The sequence below is a fragment of the Astatotilapia calliptera genome, chromosome 12, assembly GCF_964374335.1.
Source record: "Astatotilapia calliptera chromosome 12, fAstCal68.1, whole genome shotgun sequence".
Taxonomy (NCBI): Eukaryota; Metazoa; Chordata; class Actinopteri; order Cichliformes; family Cichlidae; genus Astatotilapia; species Astatotilapia calliptera.
Window position 1 is genome coordinate 36,568,255 of NC_137433.1, and position 24,540 is coordinate 36,592,794.

At 42.2% G+C, this 24,540-nt stretch overlaps 1 protein-coding gene across 1 annotated transcript in view; it reads right to left on the minus strand.

The window, feature by feature from the left end:
• Positions 1 to 24,540, minus strand: part of prkg2 (protein kinase cGMP-dependent 2) — a 37,422-nt gene that overhangs the window by 12,582 nt on the left and 300 nt on the right. The window contains exons 2-8 of the mRNA XM_026186873.2: positions 23,360 to 23,864; positions 16,380 to 16,546; positions 13,417 to 13,530; positions 10,922 to 11,027; positions 9,893 to 9,956; positions 5,455 to 5,532; positions 51 to 145 (exon numbers count right to left, since the gene is read on the minus strand). Coding sequence (XP_026042658.1) covers positions 51 to 145; positions 5,455 to 5,532; positions 9,893 to 9,956; positions 10,922 to 11,027; positions 13,417 to 13,530; positions 16,380 to 16,546; positions 23,360 to 23,856 — 1,121 coding nt within the window. The 5' untranslated portion in view covers positions 23,857 to 23,864. The remainder of the gene's footprint in view (positions 1 to 50; positions 146 to 5,454; positions 5,533 to 9,892; positions 9,957 to 10,921; positions 11,028 to 13,416; positions 13,531 to 16,379; positions 16,547 to 23,359; positions 23,865 to 24,540) is intronic.

Below are 24,540 nucleotides of genomic sequence, written 5' to 3' on the forward strand. Positions count from 1 at the left end.
TGAATATTTCAGTCTTTTGTTGACATGACCTGACTGTTGCTGTATTTTACCTTATAAGTGCTTTTTCTCCAAAGTAGTCTCCCTTCTGCAGCGTGTTGATGATCTGTGGCAGCTTGTGGGCCTCGGTGGTCTGGGTCACTTTCACCTGCACAAGACAGTTTGCTGGATGTTCATCTCTTCACCTCCTACAGACGCTTTGATTTTCTCTAATTTTTTTAAAGCACTATAAAAACATAAAATGCTAAAGAACTGAAACAACAGACATAACCTACCTTCCAAATGTTTGAGGTTAGTTTAAAGTCTTCTCTAATAGTACATAATCTGAAATGTCGTAGATAACAGTTACTGATTAACATTTTGGATAATCAGGCATGATTTTTAAAGCGACGTCTACGTGGACCCGTTTTTAAAATCCTCTCTCCTCCCCTCTAGGTTTGTTAAACAGGCAGAGACTTTTATCAAACCTGTTTTCTTCAAAAAAATTTAATAGAAGACATTGACACAGTCTGCAGTACTCTCTTCATAAATCCACACAGTCAGGCCTCCATGGCCTTTAATGAAGCTTCCAGATGAGAACCTGTCTGTCTGTCAGACGATGATGTATCGCTGTTCTTTTTCTCTTGCTACTTCGGTTCAATCTAGTTTGTCCAGTTTGCAGGACAGATTAGATCTCTTTGCTAGCCTGAGAAGGCCTTGGTGTCCCTCCACTTCTGGCAGAGCTGGATGGGGAGCTGGTAGCTACGTAGCTTTAACACAACAATTTCTTCAAAATTGTTTTGGATTTCCCCTTATCTCACCTAGACGACTGTGTGACCCATGGCCTGGTTTTTCTCCTATTTTTTTTACACAGAAGTGATGTTTGGTGAAAGCAGGCCCTCAAACTGAACGAATTTATTACTTCAGGCTGGACGACTGTAATTCATTATTATCAGGATGTCCAAAAAACTCACTGAAAAGCCTTCAGCTAATCCAAAATGCTGCAGCAAGAGTCCTGACAGGGACTAGAAAGAGAGAGCAGATTTCTCCTGTTTTGGCTTCCCTTCATTGGCTTCCTGTTAAATCCAGAATTGAATTCAAAATCCTGCTCCTCACATACAAGGTCTTAAATAATCAGGCCCCATCTTATCTTAATGACCTTGTAGTACCATATCATCCTATTAGAGCACTTCGCTCTCGCTCTGCAGGCCTACTTGTTGTTCCTAGAGTATTTAAAAGTAGAATGGGAGGCAGAGCCTTCAGTTTTCAGGCCCCTCTTCTGTGGAACCAGCTTCCAGTTTGGATTCAGGAGACAGACACTATCTCTACTTTCAAGATTAGGCTTCAAACTTTCCTTTTTGCTAAAGCATATAGTTAGGGCTGAACCAGGTGACCCTGAATCCTCCCTTAGTTATGCTGCAATAGACGTAGGCTGCCGGGGGATTCCCATGATGCATTGAGTTTTTCCTTTCCAGTCACCTTTCTCACTCACTATGTATTAATAGACCTCTCTGCATTGAATCATATCTGTTATTAACCTCTGTCTCTCTTCCACAGCATGTCTTTATCCTGTCTTCCTTCTCTCACCCCAACCGGTCGCAGCAGATGGCCCCGCCCCTCCCTGAGCCTGGTTCTGCTGGAGGTTTCTTCCTGTTAAAAGGGAGTTTTTCCTTCCCACTGTTGCCAAAGTGCTTGCTCATAGGGGGTCATATGATTGTTGGGTTTTTCTCTGTATCTATGAAGCGCCTTGAGGCGACTTTTGTTGTGATTTGGCGCTATATAAATAAAATTGAATTGAATTGAATTATAATGAATGATTACATTAACTATTAATTTAATGTTACAGTGCGTACACAAATGTGCTTTTAAGGAGTGTACTTAATTATACCAAATGGAACATGATGGGCCCAGTGTGATGTGGTGGTGTTGAAGTACTTTATGCTTTCCTGACTTGCTGTTTGAATAGAAGCATTATTTGCATATCAGACGTCTGGATGCTGGATGTTCATCTCTTCACCTCCTACAGACGCTTTTAATTTTCTCAAAATTTTTTTAAAGCACTATAAAAACATAAAATGCTAAAGAACTGAAACAACCTTCCAAATGTTTGAGTTTAGTTTAAAGTCTTCTCTAATAGTACATAATCCGAAATGTCGTAGATAAGTTACTGTCACGGTTTGCGGGGCAAGCCGTGTGGAGTTGAAATAGGACCCAAAATGCGGCAGCTCTGGTGCAGATGAGTGTTTATTTGACAACCGAAAATACAAACAGCAACGGTGTGGGTACCATGAAACAGGAAAACCTAAACTGGGTAGAACTAATAACACAAACCAGAAACGAGGATGCAGGGAGGTCCGGGGAATTACATACGGGAAGACGCAGGGAGACCGAGGGGAAACAACACAGACGAACCAGCAACTACTATGACAGAAGACACAACTTAAATACACTCAGAGAACACAGGGGGATTACATACAGGTGGGAACACAGCTGGGAGTAATTAACATGACGAGACTAGGGAGGCAAACTGAAAACACTCACATAAGACACAGACCTTCACAATAAAACAGGAACTTACACATGAAAGGACACAAACTAAGAAACGCGGACTAGATACAGGAACACACGGGGGGAACAGAGTAAACACTAACCAGAGGAAGAACAGAACCAAAATCGCGAAGAGAAAACACAAAACGCTGGGTCAAAAGGACCCAGGATCATGACAGTTACTGATTAACATTTTGTATAATCAGGCATGATTTTTAAAGCGACGTCTATGTGGGCATAGACAGACCCGTTTTTAAAATCCTCTCTCCTCCCCTCTAGGTTTGTTAAACGGGCAGAGACTTTTAACAAACCTGTTTTGTTCAAAAAAATAAAATAGTCTGAAACTCAACATTTTTTCTGTAGAAGACATTGACACAGTCCTGCAGTACTCTCTTCATAAATCCACACAGTCAGGCCTCCATGGCCTTTAATGAAGCTTCCAGATGAGAACCTGTCTGTTCTGTCCCTTCACTTCTGGCAGAGCTGGATGAGGTGGCCGGGGGGGGAAGCTGGTAGCTACGTAGCTTTAATACAACAATTTCTTCGAAATTGTTTTGGATTTCCCCTCATCTCACCTAGACGACTGTGTGACACATGGCCTGGTTTTTCTCCTATTTCTTTTACACAGAAGTGATGTTTGGTGAAAGCAGGCCCTCAAACTGAACGAATTATAATGAAGATTACATTAACTATTAATTTAATGTTACAGTGCGTACACAAATGTGCTTTTAAGGAGTAGTGTACTTAACATGGAACATGATGGGCCCAGTGTGATGTGGTGGTGTTGAAGTACTTTATGCTTTCCTGACTTGCTGTTTGAATAGAAGCATTATTTGCATATCAGACGTCTCTGATTTTCCTCTTCAAACTGTTGCCTGCTCGAGCTGCAGGCTTCCACCATTCCACGCCTGCAGCCTGAGAGTTGTCAAACCTTTCAGTAATTTGTGAAGCACTGAAAACCAGCGGCCCACCCTGGCCGAGGTCAAGCATCCCACTGGTGGCATCGTGGTGCCGAAAAAATGCCACAATTACATCACAGCCGTTATGGTCAAAGCGTGCTTTAGCTAAGTGTCCCATTTGACCCCACTGACCTTTACTTCCCTGTTTTTCCTGATGGCAGGCACTCTCAGATGTTATTTCTACCCTCGTTTGGGGGGGTTACAAAGAGGAGGGGTGGGGGGCATTTCCTGTATTAGCCCCCTTCTTTCCAAACAACATGTGTCTCTCTTTGGTTTGGTTTGGTTAGCTTAGCGCTGAAGAGCTGCAGTCTCGGATCAGCTCATAATGGCATTTTGAGAGTCCCCGTGGACAGCTCTGGTGTCGGGTTCCCGACTTATCAGACAGACTGGCGGGTGAGTCATAGCCCTACAACTCCCCAGACTCACGTACAGTTTGGTCAACATACTGGTCGACATATTGGACTGTTACTGAGGGAAGACACTTATTCTGTGTGTGTTTTATCTTGTCTTTTGGACATTTTCTCTCTTAATGATTAAACGTTAAACGCGATATGAGGCAGGTATATTACCAAGATGCTCCTCTTTCTTTTGTTGGAGATGTGCTTACTATAAAACACTGCTGTATGCAGCGTCGTTTTCATTTGTGGAAACCAGATTGAAGCAACGTCCTGCAAAGCTTTGAGAGTCGAGCGGTGCTCGAGCAGCTGTTTGGCACTCAGGCTGAGTAACAAGAGCTTTTGCTGCAAATACAGGAGCAGCATCCGGATCCGTGCAATGGAGACATCATGTAGTCTTATCTCACCAAAGCACTTGAGGATTTATTCTATTGTTGGAAGACAGGATTATGGCTGGTGTCCCTAATGAGTGCCATTGTTGCAGAAAATGTCTCAGAAATCTCTGCAGTGCAGCTCATGCGTTTTATATTTTTATAACTGACAATAGCAAAAACTATGAATGACAAGTTAGACTGACTGGCAACATAGAAAGCATTTACTATTTTTGATTAATAATTCTTAAAGTAAAAGTAGTAATGCACTGATGCTATTCATAAAAATGATCTAGTTTGGTTTTGGTGATTAGTTTATTCCAAAACTGCAACAACAGCAGCATCCTGCTCAGTCATGAAGCAAATATCCACAGAAATGACTGCTGAGGGCGAGGATGTACGGCTTGTTTCTTTTTGAGAACGACGGGTTATTATTAGCGTCAACATATCCCAGTTTACAGCTTATGAATGACAGGTTAGCCAAGCTCCAAAGCCCCCATTTGTTTGACTCTTTGACTCTATTTGTAATCATAATTTGCAAAAGGAGGATCAGGCTGTAATAAATAAGACTTACAACTAGTAACTGAGACCACGAACTCAACAAGAAAATGTTTACGAAGGTCGTGAATCAAGTGAGAAGTTGGATCGTTTTCTCAAATACTTCTAATAATAATGATAATAATGGATTGCATTTATATAGCGCTTTTCGAGAAACCTCAAAGCGCTTTACAATACCACTATTCATTCACTCTCACATTCACACACTGGTGGAGGCAGCTACAGTTGTAGCCACAGCTGCCCTGGGGCAGACTGACAGAGGCGAGGCTACCATATCGCGCCATCGGCCCCTCTGGCCATCACCAGTAGGCGGTAGGTGAAGTGTCTTGCCCAAGGACACAACGACCGAGACTGTCCGAGCCGGGGCTCGAATCGGCAACCTTCCGATTATCAGACGAACTACCAACTCTTGAGCCACGATCGCTGTCAATAAGACACCCCCAAAGAATCTCCCCCTGCTGGCCAGTAGAAAGAATGCAGGTTTAAAGCACTTCTGAACTGGCTTCACTTCACAAAGGCTAAATCTTTTCTTAATATATAGTGTATCGGTGTCAGAAGCAAGTTTAGGTTAAACATAACCCTAAATTATCTTTGAATCATGTGGCTTTGTGTTCGTGCAGCTTGTTCAACAAACGACAGACACGTTACCTTTCCTTGTGCGATGATGTAAAAGGTGCTGCCCTCCTCTCCCTCTCGGATGACGTACTCGCCTTTGTCATAGTATTCCTAAAGGGAAGGAAGGGTGTGAGATCGGGGGAGGACAACCGTCAGAACTGAGACATTGCATTGATTTAATCACTGGAGCAGCCGGTCTGATTCCTGGTAGCCGGGCCCTGCGGGCTGAGAGCAGCTGTCAGTGACGCTCAGTCATTCAGAGCCTCTCAGCCTGCTGTTCAGCAGAGATTTTCAGGGCTCATGGGGAAAATGAAAATTAAGTCAATAGAAAAATATTAATTATGATGTTTTTAATGTCTGTTAATGGGGGCTTGAGTTAGGATGAATTTGTCAGCCAATTTGTGTTTGACACATGTTTTAAATGAACACTGAATGAACCTCAAATGAATGCTTGAAATGAGGTACAAATATTTTCCGCAGAGAGGGCTGAAATTAACTTTTCAAAATGCCACAGATTTAAAAATTGCACTGAGGTTTATGATTACACAGAGACCACAAAAATGTTTTCCAATTAAACTGGTTTAAAGTGATCATTTAGATAAAATATGACGTGTATATAATTATTATATTATATGATGTGAATAGATCTATATGTGGATGGAGCTTTAAGATAATAAACTGACTATACAATGCAGACAGTAAAAAAGGTCCAGCTGACACAAAGTCAATATTCCAATTAATTCCAATTAATTTCAAATACAAATCAGTCACTGACTAATCATTTGTTACATAACTGAATCTACAAAACAGGCCCTCTAAACTCGGTGGCCGACAGGTGGACACACACCTGCGCTCTCTGTGATCTAATACTGTGTTTCTACCACTTCGCCAGTTAATTAACAAGATTTGGAATTGGTGATGCAATATTGGCCCATGATGCATCGTGAGATGATCGATGGATAGTGTCAGATGACTAGTGTAGACTCACAAGTCCCACATGGACATTTATTTTGCCACTTGGCATCCACAGGCGGAAATCATCTGCACTGGTGGACACACAGAGCCTGCTTAGAGTTCTATTGTGATACATTGTTGCTTGCTCTGTAGTGCAGATCGTGTCCCGCATCAGTGTGTTATCATAATACTACAAACATTACTCATGGGTGAAAAGACAATTAGTCAGCCAATCAGAAACATCATATAATAAAAGCTGTTATGTAGTTCAGTCATCATGACACGCTCCAGCGACTTAAAATCACGCTGGACTTGTTTCCGAGTTTAACTTTAGGAACGTCATAAAACCGAGCGACACTGAAATTCTCGAGTCAAACACTGAGGTACAGCACGTTCTGCCAGCTCTCTTCCAGAAACAGATTCCTCCGCTTCATCCTGTCAGTCGCTGTTTCTCTGAAACCAACATCTCAAGCATCCCAACCGCAGCATTAAAACCAGACCGCTGAATCAGCGAGCTGGCAGATCGCCTTCCATTTTAAAGCTTTTAGGTGAAGAAAGGGAAGCGCGACGAATGAAGGTGACCAGGATGAAATGTTGCCTGGGACAGAGGCCAAGTTCCTGCAGCTGAGACAACCGTCCGCGGCTATAATCCATTTGACTATAGAGGACCAGAAGTGAACAAACAAATCAAAGCAACCACGCGTAAACATTCCCGGGTGTTTACTGTCAAAACTCTTGACACAAGTGGCATTTTCCTTGAGCGTCCGAGACTGTTTACGCCCCGTTTACGCTTCAGGAGAGCCTAGTTTAACACCCGTCAGTGACAGCGGAGACAACATGCCAGGGCTTTGTTTATAAAGACTGTCTGGATCAAGATGTAGAGGTGCAGATGAGCGACGGCGTTTGACTTGTGTCTCAGGTTTGTTATACCAGACAACTAAGCTTGTCAAATTTAAACGCACGCCTCTTTACGAAAAGTCCTCTAACCTCCAACAATTAAATGCCCTTCTGTCCTACTTTACACTAACTTCTGGTTTGGTCAGTGGCAGACAGCCACTTGTGCTCAGCTGTGTTTGAGTTAAGTTCGAGTGCAGTCATTCTGTTTGTTTCCAGTCAGTCAATGAGGAACAGCAGACACTAAAAATGCATGTTTCTCCATGCTTGAAGTTGCAGATGCACTGTGACAGGGATCACTCTAGTCTTTAGCAGCCCCCACGTGGACAGGCTTCCCAGTGCAGCCCCCTGAACGCATCGTGCTGATTTCAAAGAACTGTTGAAACAGTGATGATATGCACACTCGTGCATGATTTCTAAAGTGTTCACGACAGTGACGGAAGGAGATTTTTTTGGTCTTTCCCACAGACTGACACTGTATTTGTGGGGCATGAAAGAAGGGGCACCCATGCCTTTTGAAATAAATTATTAAATAACACCATACTTAAGTTAAATAATAAATGAGGATTTTGCTGCCTCTCCACTATTCCAGACTGCAATCAGTGCTATAGATGGCGGCTTACCCCCTGCACTCCAAGCATAACCAAAATCATTTTATGTTTCCATGGTGAACATAATTAAATCATACATGATCTGCAAAATTCAACAACTTGACACTTGTTAAATTTATTCTTGTCGAGATGAAGTGATGCAATCTTCCAAGAGTGGTTAACTGTCTGGACCTGCGATATCACAAGATCACGCAAGATTTCAAACCACAGGAAAATCACTGGAGTTATAAGAGGCAGAAAAGCATACGCACATCACGTGTTTGTGGTTTAACCTGTCAAGGACAAAAACTTAGAAAATTCTGCATCAAGCCTTGTAATCATAGCTTTCTTATTTTATTTTTTTTTACTGTCTGGTGTGACAGCTCGGCAGTGGCGTTTCACCAGTGCTAACAGCAAGAATCCACCAACTGGCCATGGGACCATGGGTTCTCTCTGGGTACGCCACACTCCAAAGACATGCAGTTGGGTTAGGTTAATTGGTGAAAAAGTCTAAATTGCCCAGAGATGTGAATTGAGTGCAAATGTTGTCTGTCTCTGTGTGTTAGCCCTGCGATACACTGGCGACCCTGATAACAATAAGCGAAAGAGACTGGATGGATGGAGTGACGGATATACCAAAGCTGTTATAAATCCATTAAAGTTTCATGTTAACACTCCAAAGAATAACTCTTTAAATGAACTTAAAACAATCATGGATTTCCACAATAATAAATGGCTTTCTATTAGCATTAAGTACTTTTGTTGGACTAATGTCATTTACATGGGTTGAATCAACTTACTTAAATTAACTTGGACTCAACTGCAGTAAATAAATTGATTCGTCATTGATTAATTAAGCTGATCCAACTCAGCTACATTAAGTTGAAATAACAGAATTGTGTAATGCTAAAATTAAAGCACTTTAATCACTTGGAAATCCTTTTCATGATTTTTTTCGAGTGCGTTTTCATCTGCTCTGCATCCTTGGTGAGCTGAGTGTCGGGCCACCTGCTGTGGGATCTGGTTAGTTTGTCTCTTCAGCTCACACTGGAGCTTAAATTTTAAGCATCTGAATCTGAGCTTGTTAGCCGAGCTGGGCTTCAGCATTCAGGCTCCGACTCCAGGCTGCAACTTTCAGGGTTGGCTTGTCAATCCATGTGATGACATGACAAGATGTTGCACGCCAGGCGCACAAGTGAATGAAAGGATACATTCTTTTCGTTGCTGTTTTATGTTTTTACTTTCAACAGACCCACTTTTTTTGGTCACTGAATCTTTCCAGTTCAAATTCCAACCAGCTGATCATACTGAAAATCATCAGAGAGACCTAAAAACAACTACTCCCTTCACACACTCACATGCAAAACACACCAAATTCCATTCCCCCACTGTTTGACAAGACGCTTCAATACTATCTGCCGGATTCTCACTGAACATCTGCACCGCTATTAGGTTACAGCTGCCCCCCTGAGAGGCAACAGAATCAGCTCCATTAGAAATGACTGAATAAGGAGATTCTCGTAGCAGGACGAGCGACGACCGCAAAGATCGTCCTTGAAGTTTCCATTGTGAAAAGAAGCTGAGAAAGCGCTGCAGAAATGCAATGCTTACGGAGAAAAAACGGACTATGCACGGGTCTCCTGCATGCTTCGGCTTACACAGTTACACACACTTCATGGTCTCACACCAAAAGCCTGTCACTCGCACATCTTTAAGAAATCACTCGTCCCCCATTTGAATAAACAGTTTCTGGGGCCTTAGTCAAATAATTATGGTAACAATATACAGCACCCAGCGATGACAGCAATAATATCGGCTCTGTTCATCAACAAGGTAATTTGTGAGGTCTTGCAACTGGCGGCAGAACGAATATGCTGACATGCAGTAATGGTATATGGCCAAATGGTAATGATATTTTGACAGCAGCTATCTGCAAAGCTGGGGCTCCCACGAGCTGCCAGAAGGTTGTGCAATACTGAGGCAATACAATGAAAAGTCAGGAGAAATAAAGATAATTTGACAGAATAACTTACCACCTCCAGGCAGTCCACTATTTTGCTTAGCTTGTCGTCTGGTAGATTAGCCAAAAGTGAAACACTGACGCAAAAGAAAAAGAAAAAACAGGCATTACATTGTTAAAACAAATCACTACATGTTATTATGCAGAACCTGGTTTCCTGTGTCACAGGACACCAGTTTCAGACAGTGCAACAAATCGATCATTTGTTTAATGTCTCGTGGTATTGACTTAGATCCTGTGACCCAGTTTTGATGATAAAATACACTTGCGTAGCATTTTATCATGACCTGAAGCAAACCTTCCTCACTGACCCACAAACCGTCTTTGGTGTTGTCTTGACAACACTGGACCCCAAAGGCAAAGACAGAAAATGTCTGCACAAGGAGGCAAGACGGGTGGCGGTGGCACAAATCACAGGATGTTTCTTATAGTTTTGGCCCTCGGCGAGAGGTGTTTTACCTAATGTGGTCACGTCAGGTACACACCCCACCCTCCCACTGTTAAAGTCTTTATTTTGGGAGGGGCAACCAATCAGAAGAAAGCCAAGATAAGAAAGCTAAGCTTCCTAAAGAAAGATGAGAAGAAAGCAGAAACAGTTTGTTGTTGTTGTTGATCTAAAGGGCTGCATCGAGCACCAGTATTACGTAAAAGGATTATTTTGAACTGTGAATCATGCACAGCTATTCTAGTAGACTCCAAGAATAAAAACACTGAGCTGGGAATGAGCAAAATAGGTCCCAGTTTGGACATAGTTTGGCACTAAAAATATTTGGTTAGGTGTGGAAAACGGTCCTGTTTGGGGTTGAAATAGACAGCTTTGTTCCTGCATGCTGGAAAAAAGTTGTGAAAAAGATGTAAAATGTGACACCACGGGGTGAAGAACCTATTCATGAGGAGTAAAGTGAAGCTGCTCTTGCTATTGCTCTGACCGCACCAACACCACCGGACATCTTGTATTCATATGTCTGTTAAATGTCTCATTTGATCATTTTATTGGTGTCAGGAGTTTTTGTTGGACAGTCTTAGTGGACTTGAAGCTAACCTTCGGAGGAAGTTGCGATACTGTTCGTGTCGTGTCTCGGCCGTCCTCCTCATAATGTTCTGGAAAACTTCCCGATCCAAAACCCACGTCCTCACTTTGTTCACAGCTGTAGAAGCAACACAACATGCATCAGTACCACTACATGACAGCTGACTGACAGCTGGTTTAAAAGCAGCGTGTGCTGATAACAGCCATGCTGGAAAACTCACAGCACCTTGTCATTAGACACATGAAAATGCTTTGTTTTTCCAAATGGACAAAGGAGGTGAGAAAAACACTGTAATCTGTCCTTTATCTTGATGCTGAGTCACTTCAAATCAACAGAAACTCTGAGGCGGGCCTCTGTTGGTAAAAGGAGGAAGTAGCTGTGAAGGTTTGACATGAACCAGTAGCAAAGAAAGAGCTGCTCTTTATCTGCTTCATCTGTTATCACGGAAAACCCGCTGAGAGGCTTGTCAAACTGTCAGGGGTTTTCCAGTGCACCCTGAATATTGAGGTCATTTTGGCCCCCTTCCCCCAAGGACCAGCAGTCAATTTACTTGGTTAAATATACAAACTGAGACAAAGAGCACTCACATACTACATGGTATGCACTTTCCAAATGCCAAGAAGACAAAAACCAATCAGCACGAAAAGCTGCGGCTGTCATGTAAAGCCTCTGTCAACACAACCGCGCTGACGCGTGTTTGCTTCCCATCCAGGTTCTTCTGCTCAGCGTTTTAAGAAGCCTGAAACTCGGACGGAGGTCACTCCTGATTCTTTTGTTATTGACGTCATTCTGGAAGTTTCACAAATGCAACGTCAAAGCGATATGCATCGACATATCGATTATTTCTTTTTTGTTTCTTCTACTCATATAATGCTTTATTGTCTGCCTGTGCTCTCAGCAGAAGTCCAGGAATAAGGACAGGAACCCCTCATCGAGAAAAGGGACAGTTATTAGAATTTAAACCTCGCCTGTAAGATTCTGAGCTGAGCACAGAGTCATGTCACAGGCGTCACGGCAAAAATCTGGTTAAATTTGATGTGTGAGGCTAAATGTCTGGATCACAGCAGTTGTTTTAACAATTCAAACACACACGTCTTTAATCTTTAATCTGACGCTTTCTTTAAACGTGACGTCACTGAGATCACACAGCCATACAACGTCCACTCCACACACACAGACACGCTTCCCACAGGGTCGCGTCTCCCTGTTCAGCAATGACACGTCTGCGGCGTCTGGACAGTAACTATAGATGTTAGAGCAGTGTGGTGTTGCAGCGGTTAGCACTGCTGCCTCTCAGCAAGAAGGTTGTTGGTTCAATTCTACTCTTTAAAGAATTTAACGAGGAGTGTGGAGGATCAAACGTCCCTTTCACTTTCCTGCCAAATGTAAAGGGGCGTATTTTCCCTGATCTTTTTCACTTTTTATCCAAACCTCAGTGTTCTTCTTCATCTTTTTAACATCTGCTCAACAAGTTTTGGGGATATCAGTGGATTATTTCGGTCACCTAGGAATTAAAAATCCCAGAGCCATTTTTTTTTCATTTATGCTCAGTGAGCAGCTTTCACCGGAAACAACAAGGTGCCATCTTGAAACACATTAATCAGATTTCATAATATATTCATGGCTGTCATGCCCAAGGCCTTCTTCAAAGACGAATAACTGCCAGAGACCATTGTTGTATTAAACTTAAACACAGAATAGAATTGACAGTCTTCAATGGGCTTTCGGATTTCCTACTTCTTTCCTGTCCCACTATCAGAGCTCTGCTAGTTCTGCTCCGTATGTGTAACCTGATGATAAACTTTTAAACTGGAACACTGCGACGCTGCATGTAAAGGTACAGTCTGGAAAAAGGAGGAAATGGGACACTGGGCATTAGGCTTGCGTTACATTTGGTGTTTGATTTTGTCTGCTGCGTGGGTCGCGGGTGATTCAAACCCTGGGGCACTCAGTGTGTTTCAACCTTAAAAAAAGCGTCCTAAACACACTGAGCTCTGATGTAGTTTCACTCTCTACTGTACAAATTCAAAACAAGCAAAAAGAATTATGGATGCACAGCCACATTAGATCCAGCTGTGCAGAAAATACTTACTTACTTCTTAGATTTTTCTCCTGTTTGTTGACAAAGAATTTTATGAGAAGTCGTACATTAAAGGAAGAAAATAGAGCATAAAACATAAAACAGCAGCTTAAGTGCTCCTTGACATTAATCCTTGTCTTGTCTGTGGATCTCTGAAAGGATGAATAAAACACAGACATTCCCTGGTTTGATGTTTTTGTGGTGCTGGTGCAAAATCTTCAGGTGTTCAGCTGGCTTGAGATCACAAGATGTGTGAATCACTTTTCTGGTCACTGAACCATTCAGTAACCCCGAGTGCATCATCAGCTGCACGAAACCATCAGGGCAGAAGGCTTTCACTGGAAGGTAAAGGTGATCATCCAGAACCAGTTTGCATTGATTTTAGTGGGAAAAAGCTGTATGACTCTAAAACAGATTTGCCTTTACCTCGCACTGATGCGGTCCGCGTGCAGTTGTACAGAATGGCTAACTCCCCAAACGCAGTCCACACCATTATCGATGTGATCAGTTTGTTATGCTGAAACACATCCAGCTTCCCATCTGCAAATATGAAACAAGGACAATCAATAGGTTAAATTTTTAAACCCCAAATTTAGGACACAGACGATGAACATATCAGGAGCTAACTGAGTGACTTTTACATCTCACTTCATTCATTAAGGTCACGGTAATATCGTCTGGGTGAAGCTTCATTAGGTTTGTGTGCTTTTCAGGATTTCACCTGGCAGACGTGCCTCTTTAATATGCTGCTTCTCAGATTTATCAGGAAGAGAGAACATTTCCATTAAATTTCTAAATCTGCATATGAGACCAGAAACCCCACAAATGTCCCTTCTTTTTCATCTCCACTATAATAGAAATTGTAGCACAAATCATGATTAAAGAAGAGTTCTTTAGTCATTATAATTAGCAGCTGCTGATGTCTGCGTGAGTATTTAAAACCTCTGATGATGAATAATTATTCATCAGAGCTGTTTTGGTAACTCTTCACAGCACAAAACAAACGCTGTGTCGATTTAGCTCAGGTGCTGAAACGTCAGAGCTCAGCAGATCAACAAACCAGGACTCTGTAATCACTGAATTTTGATGCGGTTTCCTGCCCAGGGTGAGACATCACTTTAACACCAGACGGCAGAAGAAATACTTACGTTGTCTCTGACGAGCAAATGTCAGTTACTGGCAGAGGACAGACCATTGCTCTGAGGCCGCGTGGTCTTTTAAAAATACACTTAGTTGCCTGGTTACAACCAAATATAAACTGAATTTATTAATACATGAATACATCTAAATGAATAAGAAAGAAAAGATGAGGGGAGGGTGGGTAACTGTGAATGTATTAAAAATAAAGACGTAGTGGGTTATAGTGCATTTCACTCAATGTCCTTCCAAAATGAACTTTTTCTCTCTCCTGCCATGAATACATCACACCAGCTACATTAATTCAGTTCACTTCAGTTTTATTTATATAGCAACAAATCACAGCAGCAGTTTCCTCGAGGTGCGCTATATTGAAAGGTAGAGACCCTACAATAATACAGAGAAAACCCCAACGATTACATGACCTCCTCTGAGCAAGCACTTGGCAAACGTGGGAAGGAAGAACTCCCTTCTAACAGGAAGAATCCTCCAAGTGAACCTGGCTCAGGAAGGCGCAGCCATCTGATTATCAAATTCGTGGCTGACGCTGATGATTTAGAGAAAAATTTACCAGAAGCCGGTGCAGTTATTTATTTATTTATTTTCATTCCTCGCCTCTTTTAAAGGGAAACAGAGAAATTTTCATTAAATAAATGAAGTCTTTTCTTTGAGCAATTAAATTGATGAAAATTAGCCACATTTACTGACTGAAATATTTGCCGTTATGCCATCGACAGCCAACGAGATTTTGGTCTGTAGCGCTGAACTGATAAATCAGTGCATCCCTCCGTACTCTTCACTCAAGAAAGTACGAGAAATACAAACCCTAACCCTAACCCCCCTAACCCTACCCCTATTGTTTCAACACACTCATCGGGTGGTGTTTTATAAAACCCAAGCCTTGTTACACTTTGGACATCTCACCAACCTCGACTACACCGAGGCCAAATTCATGACCTCTGAGTTTTGTAATCGCTGCCTGTTCCCAACGAGAAAACACATTTCTCTCCTTTATTAACACGAGTGAGAAAAAATGTAAGCAGAAGACTCCCAAGTGGGATCTGCTGTCTGCACTTGTGTTAAATGTTCCGCAAATCCATTTATTTCTGTGTTATTCTTTGGAGAAGTGAAAAAGCTTTTTACTGGTTTCCCTTCAGTTCCTAAGAGAAACCACATGTAATCAACACTAAGTGAATGCATTTCAGGTTAGAAAAACACTGACAAAGAGCAGCAAAATAACTGGGAAAAAAATTCCCAGAATCAGCCCCAACAAAAGCAAAACAAATGTCTGAAGAAATGGTGGCGCGTTACCCAAGGAGGATGCACAATGTCCCTCATGCAGGTGCCTTTCATTTCCCTGTCTGGAAGGGCATCCAGCACATGTATATGTGGCCACTGTGGCGCCTGCATGTGAATAAGAGCAGCTTAAAGTAGCTTCTAATTGGATGATCAAACTTTCTGCCCTTCATCGTTTGTGCATGTGTGAAATCTGTACATTAAAAGTCAAATTGTAACTTTCAAAAGTAGCCCTCCATATATCCATTTTCATGACATCTGAGGCTTTAACAAAAACAAAGCACAGATGGTGCAGCTGTGCCGCACAACACAGTTAATTGACATCGCTTTAAAAAGCCCTTTGCCTGGACTCCTGTTTCTCTCTCTCCTCCTCCGCTTGCATCACTGGTGGGAGGGACTAAGCTGTGAGGCGAGGAATCAAGGATTTAATCAAGTGAGAAACAAGAAATGTCCTTTAATCCAAAAGCCTTATCAAAGCCAGGCCTTCTAGCAAGGGCACGTTCAAACCTGAAAATGATGCTCAACATTTTGCTGTGAACATTTCTCCTCAAAAGGATGCGATAACGGGCAACAGGACAACCTCCAAAGTTATTTGCTACCTCACCACAGCGTCTTGTATATTCACCCTGTTGTGTTTGAAAAGCATGCATACAGAGAGTGGGCTTCTTTTGGTGCAAAACTTGAGTGACCTAACAGGTTAATAACAAACCACCAACAAAAAGAAAACGAGTCAAAAAACTTGAACGCAGCCCAGCTGGTGATGCAAACTGTTGCTTCCTCATAGCACATGGCTTCACATGTTGCTCTGGCTTCTCATTGGGCATTATGTGTCATATGACATCTTACACAAACGTCGGTGCCACAAGAATAAGCATGCAACAGTAAACTGAAGCAAGCGGTGGAAGGAAGTTTATTTTTCCTTTCAAACTTAAGAAGATGACAGGAAGCGAAAGTACCTGCCAGGACAAACAGATGGTTCCCAGGCTCTCCCTGCTTGATGACGTACTCTCCCTGCTGGTAAGTGTGCTCATACATGCACTCCACCATGTCTTTGATCTGCTGCAGCTCCAGCCTCTTCAGGTATTGGTTCTTGTTGAGGGCATCTGTCAGCAGCTTCTTTACACTGTCACAGACAGCAACAGGAGAAAAGTTAGAGAACCGAGCTTTACCGAGTGTTGCTGTTTGAAGATTAGAAAGCACAGTCTGTGTTCCCTGTAAGATATGAAAGAGTGAACATGACTGCAGGAGCAGTTACAGGCCCGCTGCTTTGTTTATCACTCGGAAACGTTTGCGTTTGTGTTTTTGTTCTTCTTTTAGGAGATGAGAGATTCAGGAGTGAAAGTAGTGGAACCAAACTATAGTCATCTTTCAGCTGCTTTTACTCCTGCACTTTATTTTGAATTAAGTAAATACTGCACGGGAGAAAAGCAAAGACAGAAAGAAGAAACTTTTACTTATCAGTGGAGAGATGACTTTGAGTCTCTTCACTTCCTTTCTTGGTTTTCACGTTTTCCTTTCTCCCCTTTCCATCTGTGTCTGTTTCATCCCACAAATTATACTTTAAACACTGAAAACCATAAAAGTCAGCTCTTATATATTTAACCAATGTGATCTTTTGTTTTCATGGACAGTTATTTGGAGTCTGATATACATTTAAATGCTGTAAAAAGATTCTACGGTGAGAGTAGTTTTCCTCAGAGGGACCGCTCACCCCAGCATCAAAGGTAGATGTTGGTGTTTTCAGTGCGGTTCAGTGCTTTCTTATGCTGTAGAACCAACCACTCAGTTCTTTGGAAAATAATTCTGATTAACATCAAAAAGAAATGATTAGAATATTAGCAGAAATTCTGTTATTTTCTTTTTGCACTTTTACATTTTCATAACTCTTAACATAGTGACAAGCGCCTAAAACTGTTTCCCAGCCTTATATGAAATTTGTACACAAGTTAAATTCACTCACAGGTTGGAATTATTTCTTTAAAATCTGCGTTGCCATCATTCTTTATTATGAGCTTAATCTCTTCAAATTTTTCTAATTTTATAGTTTGATCTTTGTTTTTAAAATATGCCGTCCACATTTCTGACGGGTCACATGGTGCAAACCCACTCTTCATCAGACAGTTATGCAAAAAGTCCCCATATAAACAAACAAACCAGGGGAAAAAACAACATAAATGAAAAATAGAAAAGGTATAAGAATAAATAATAAATATTTATTTATTTTCGTTTTTTAGGCACATGATATTAATGAAAAACTCATATACATATTAGAGTGGCTGTTTTTCTATGAATTGGTGTCTGTGTCTGTTTTGACTGGACATCCTCTCCGTGCGTGTTATTATCTGAAGAGCAGATGTGCTTAAAACATTACAGCTTTCTTGATGCAATAAACTGAAATTAGACTCCTGCAGAGTGTGAGCTTTTGATTTGACTTATTTTCTCCTCAACATCTGCCCCATTTCTTTCTTTCTTTCTTTTTTGCATATGCTGCAAACATCACCTGAGAGAACGTGCTCATGTCTAGATTGGAAATCCCTGGATTGACTTGAGTTGAAAACCACCTTTGTGCGGCTCTTAGCCTGATTGATGATGTGAGGGTAAGTGCAGTCAGATAAGGAAAAGACTCGTGTAGTCATGCAAAAACCTTGTTGTGATCACTTTAACATAGGAATTATTTTCTTTCCGTCCTCATGCTTGTGCCAGCGGATTCCTGTTGTTGATCTACAGCCAACAACAGGAATCAGCTGGCACAAGCATGAACTTCCTGTCTGCGGTGATGGGTGCTTACGTCTGCACAGCGACATGTGTAGAAAGAAAATAGTTATTGATGAAACCGACCCAAAGATTGCAAACTAGCTCTGCCAGACCACTCGAGTCACCACTTGCTCATCACTCTCCAGTTCATATGTGTATCATGTTTGTAGAGAAGGTAAGATGCCAAACCTTGACTGCATCGTTCTGCGATAATAAATCATCTCAAGTGACATCTGACTAAACAAAGTTTGTGGATTTTTATTGTTATAATGTAACCAGGTCTTAATTTCTGCAAAGAGATGTCTCTGCAGCCTCTCCACACCCAAGTAACTTGGACAGATAACCAGCCATGGATGGGGTCACTTTAAGTGAGCTGCTTTACTTGCTCTGCTGAAGTTTCCTTCTCCCACCACTGATTACACTTTCACGGTGAGTTACTGATCCGTCAGGCAGGACTCCCACATCTACATTACTCACCACATTTTAAATATTTTGTCTCCTGTGAAATGATGAGTATTCGCAGCCCCGGGGCTCCCTCCTGAAAACAGATCGAGTAAAATTGGGGAAAACATAAAATCATCACGAGCTGTCAAAGTTCACCGATGTGCATGTGAACAGCTGCAGCGAGGGGATGTATACGGCGAAGACATCATCTCCTTTGGGGAGCTGTGAAAAGGTTAGGAGGCACGGTTGAATGCTAACTATAGATCACGAGAGCGAGTCGGACCTCGGAGAGGCGCACGGTGCGAGAGCTGGGTGGTCTGTTTATCCACCTTATCGTGTGTGATGAATTATCACTCTGGGCTTCATAAAAAGAAAGCAGCTGACATGCAGCCCTTTATTTTTCAGCCAACATCCCTTCCTCCCACCTAGCTGTGTCATTACCCTCCAACATGTTACCGTCATTCACACAAGTGTTGCGTATCAAAGCCTGCCTACATGAGGGTACCAGACGGCCTCATTTACATTCGTTTTGGTTATATAATCCATGCTGGGCTTATTAGCGACACATGTTTTAAACATGAGGATCGCATTGAGAGGGAGGGAGACTGCATGCTATTGTTTATTCACTGCAGAGCTCTGCGTTCGGCTTGTACGATCTGAGGAACACTCACGATGACAAAAATCTATTTTACTTTCATGCTGGAAATCTAACAACACTTCATGTGTTCATTAAAAGACCTTTTAAGTTGTTTTGCTTGTGCCTGAGCTACTTATGTGTGCAGTAAATGATGGCACATGAGGGGGGGTGAGTTGGGTCCCACGTTTTAGTTGTTGGTCTCAGTTGGGTTTGATCACAGGATCTCTGTACACTCTTCCAGACCGCCTAAACAAATGTAAAACACGACTCAATCGCTCGGAAATTGCTGCATTTGCTCTTATTTAAACTGCTTAAGAACAAAAGCGGCAGAATGCCAAATCAGAGGAGCCGAGGAAACACGGGTGGCATCTGTTACGTGGTCAGTAAAATTAAAGAGAAACAATCATATTGATGATGCATGAAGTATCTGGATCATTTGAAAACTTTCATTGACTGCTGTTGATCCAAATGAGATCAGCGCCACTGAAGATGACCATCATTAAGTTTAACCTGAAGCACAGACTTGGTGTCTAAGAATAAACGGCACTACAAAGATGATAAAGCTATTTTTAAGGGAAAGGTATTATTTGAAGATCAGGGTTGATAAAGCTGCTTCATCTGAAACATCTGCCTCTGTTTCTAATTTCCACAAAGTTTCATAGTTGTGGGAAATTGTCTCACATGGGCTTTTTGGAGCCTTTGATATTAGATTTTTGTGCTACATGTCTCAGGCTATTCACTCTCTTATCAAGTGTAAAATTGAATAAAATGGGCAGGAAGTCTTAAAGAGTTTGATAGAAATGCCCTCTGAGGTCCACATCAGTCATCTGCAGTGAGCTTAGCTAACAGTCTAAAAATAGAACATAGGTTATGGAAAGCTCAACTAGAGCACACTTATCACGTTTATCGTGCTTGTTTACAGTCCACTGCAGTCTGTACGCTCAGCCAATGAGCAGCTCTCATACATAAAAGTGTTATCGACCTTCAAGTGCATTTCTAAACCTAATGATTATAAAGGCACCGCTTCCTTCCTGAGGAAGGTGGTGTCCAAATGTTTATCTGGCTTCTTTATATTGCGTGTGTGTATCTGTGTATCCATATATAAACTAGCTCATTCATTTTTCATATGAACATATAAATAATGGACAACCAAAGCAATGTTAAAGGCAACTTTAAAAAATGCTTTTATCAAAGTTCAAAATGACCTTTAAACAGATTTATAAGAGAAAAGCTAAAAACTGTTGGGTGGCAGCCAGTCAGGGTTAAAGCTGGCTGCACTGAAGAAGAGCTGCGCAGCTGTGCAGCAGGTTTGATGTAGAAGGTTTTTAGATTGGTGGCTTCATTTATAAAACATAATCATGATGAATTTTTGTGTGACTAAAGCAGAAAGTCATGTTTGTATAACTCCTAACTTTGAAGTGGGTGAAAATCTTTTCCACAGTGTGCGTCTGCTCTCCCTCCCACAGCAGTGATGATCGAGCTTCAGTTCATCTCGGTGTGGGTAACTTTTTTTTTTTTTTCATGACTGCTGGTCACTGGTTTGGATTTGCCAACCCGCCATTCAGTCCCCTCAACGTGTGCTGCATGGTCATGCCTAATGACTGTCTGCTGATATTCAGGTTTCAGACAAGTTTTTCTAACACAAAAATGTTTGGGGATTTGGGACACTGAGATTGCTGTCTCACTGCTCTTTGACAACCACTCGCAGCAGAGATGATCAGGCTCAGTTCAGCTTATTGTTGCCAAGTTAGCGTCTGAACCTAGACACTCGGAAACCTTTCACCCCCCCTTCAGCATCTTTTTAAATTTTTAAAAATGTTCCTAGGGAAAAATAAATTGGGCTCTTTCACTGTTGAGATGAGCCACACCTCCCTCTGTGCTGTTCAGTGAGCAGCGGCATCCACAGTTTGTTCACTGTGATAGAGGCAGCGTCCTCTCTGACTGATCACAGCACTATCGATAAACTTATGCAGTCTGATTTTTACCAGACAACAAAATACGAGTCTCTGTTGAAGCTTTGACTAATCAGTGTGGATTACCAAAGAATCTCAAAAGCTGAAAACTGGTATTCAGGAGAGCAGTACATCACGGCCCACGGTTCCTCCTGACTAAGCCTTCTTGTTTTCTGGCATTTTATGAGTGGATTCTACAAGACGGGCACCATCAGTTTAGGTTGATTTGAGATTTATAGATGGCAGATGTGATCCGCAGCTTCTTTTATGATTTGAATGCAAGTTCGGACATAAATCGAAGAAAGTTTTCGAAATTGGGCTCCTGCTGTGTGTAGCAAAATCACACTTTAAATCCAACATGCTGTACTTTGGCAGTTTAACCAAAGACTGCAGATAAAAAAATGGAGATACCTACTGTTACATCGTTAGTTTGTGAAGACCCTCAGCAACTGAGTGAGGAATACTGACACTGCAGGTTCACACAGGACTTCTTATCAACGCGTGACCTGCTTTAACAGCCTTTGTTCTACTAGTAAAACTTAAGTAAAGTAAAACCTAAAACTGGCAATTGAGACAATAAACGTAATGTTTTCTGTCTCCTATACATGGGGCCTTTTTTGGCAGTGAAGTTGCCCCCTACTGGTCGTTGGAGGTTATATCTCCAACAACAGTTGTAGTATGAAGATCAGTGATTGCACGACCAGCGCGTTTCAGCTTGCGGCCTTCATCGGGGTCATCGGGGTGATAAAGCTATAATGATTTTCTTTTTACTCTAAATGTTGTAGTTTTAACCTCTTCAGACTTTTTGTTCTTCTGCTCTGCCCCTACTGGCCATTACAAGGAATGCAAGTTTAGGTCACGTCAACAGTAGCTTTTCATTTCAGACCTGGAAGCTACAACAATACTAAAGGCCCTGCTTGTGCTGATTTCTCTGCCTGCTTCCAGCCACTAGAGGGCAGACAGGTCAACTATGACTGATTGGCCAAATTAATCTTCTTGTTTTGGGTGTCAACATTCAGTTGAGACATTTTTACAAATCATCATCTTACTCTTTGAGAGAAAGAGAAAAGGAAGATTTGCCTCACTGACTTACTTTTTTTTATTATGTCAAGCTAACATGCCCTTTAAATGTCCTCCTGCTTTTAGAGACTTGATCCCGTGAAACATTCTTAGTTCAGCTGACTGTACTAACTTGATATACCTCTTGTTGGGCTGGGACTTACTGTAATACAAAGTGAGAGCAAAGGTCAATAAAATAAGAAGACAAATTCAATTTGAAATGACAGGAAGGACGGAGCCCTGAGTTTACATCATTTTCATTTATGCCTGTTTGCACCTGCTGGTGTGAGATAGTCACTCAGTATTATTTCAGGTTGTGAACATGCTTCCTTGTTATTTATCTTGGACGGTAAGCATGGACTACATAGCAAAATATAAATGCACTTTTATATGTTCAACATCTCCAAAACCAACGTTAATGTGCTGCTGTAACGGCCTCAGCTCTTCTGGTTTCAGGATTTCTATCAGGTTTTATGCCCGTGACCACTAATGAGGCTAAATACTGGTGCTGGGTGCTAAATGCCTGTGGCTCATCCCAAAGGTGCTGGATTGGGTTGTGGTGAGGGTTCCTCCACACCAAACTGCTGAAAGCGTTTCCTTACGGGCCTGTCTCTGTTTCATCGTGTTGAAACAGAAGGAAAGGCATAAACAGTCTGGAGGAAGAATGATTTCTAAAAGTGTACTGTGCAGTGCGATACACAGCGGGACATTTTTTAATTCGACGCTCTGACTTTGACTCTATGGTGTGGGTCACTTCTTTTTGAGCCCGTGAAAAACAGAAAACCTCATGAAGACAGTTTTTTTTTTTTTTTTTTTTTCTCAGCAGCAGCTGTGAAATCTTGGACTGAATCATGTTGTTTTTATAACAGACTTTTGTTGGACGTCATTAGCACTAAAATCTTTGCTTCTTTGCCCACCTTTCACTTGCCACCCACACCTCTTTACGTTGCTTGCATTTTTAAAATCTCACCCACTACACCAGGATGGACTGAGCCTGAATGTGTCATGAACCTTTAGCTGGCTTCTCTCGCCGGCATATTTTTTCCTCTCCCTTTTTTATGTTTTTAACCTTCCTGAAAACACGTCTCACCTTGCATCCTTTGGTACCCGAGCCTTCTCAAAGGAGAACTTTGGCAGACCGCTGGAGTCGTAGGTTCTTGATGTGGGTTCGGCAGATACCCCGGCTTTGGCGCCTTTCCTTCTGTTCAGGGTTTCCTTGATGCGAATGCTGAGGTTGGGGCTGCCCCTGCTGCTGGCTTTGACTGAAGGAGGCCTCGAAGCAAGACCCGCCGATGCTCCGCTCTTCATCACGTCCTGCAGTTTGTTGAGCTGGATGCACTTACTCTGCAGCTCCTCGCTCATCTCGGCCAGCACTCGTGTGTGTTTGGCCAGCTGCTCCTGGAGACCTTTGATCTGCTGCTCTTTGACACAAAGCTCCTCATCCTTCCTCTTGCCCTCTCGCTCCAGCTCCTCCACCCGGGCCCTCAGGAAATCCAGGGTCGAGTTTTTGAACCCACCGCCGTGATCTTTGTGCGCACAGCCGTCAGTGTGTTTGTAGCGCTTTGATTTCATTGAACCGTTCCCCATATTGCCACCTAGAGACAAAAGAGAGTCAAAGTTTGCTGTTATGATTTAAAAGCATCCTCCAACTGCACGATGAAATTTGGCACTAAAAGGGTCCGTCTGAGGACGCTAGAGGTGAGATTTCAAACAAAAGAGCTGACGCTGTGAGAGCAGAGAACACGAGAAAGACGGGAAGGGAGGAGAGAGAGATGGCAAATCAGTATTTAATGGTCAATGAGTGTGTCCTGTCCATTTATTATTCAGAAGGCAGGAAGTATTACATTACATGAAGAGTCACTCTGGTTGTGCTCAGACAGAAGCACGGTGAGAGGAAATGCTGTCCGGGGAGCTCATGACTGCAGAAATCAACAGAACGTCTCCAAAGAGTGAAGAGCTGACATGGGGCAGAAATGTTGGAGAACAATCCTGTTTTTGTTGTCGCCCCCTCACACATACAGTAGACTTCATTCATGACATTCCTGCTGGGACGGTGTCACATCAGTCTGCAGCACTCCTGCACTTTATTCTGAAAATCAAACATACTGCTGTCTTTGTAATCCTGTTTCGAAAACCTGCGAGTGGAACCACCCCCGTTTATTCCTTTACTTTGGTGCTTCAACTCTTTCACACACTGACTAACAAGCAGCAGTGTGACAGTGCAGACTCAGAGCAGAGGCAGCACCTTGCTGTCTTTCACCGATTTGACAC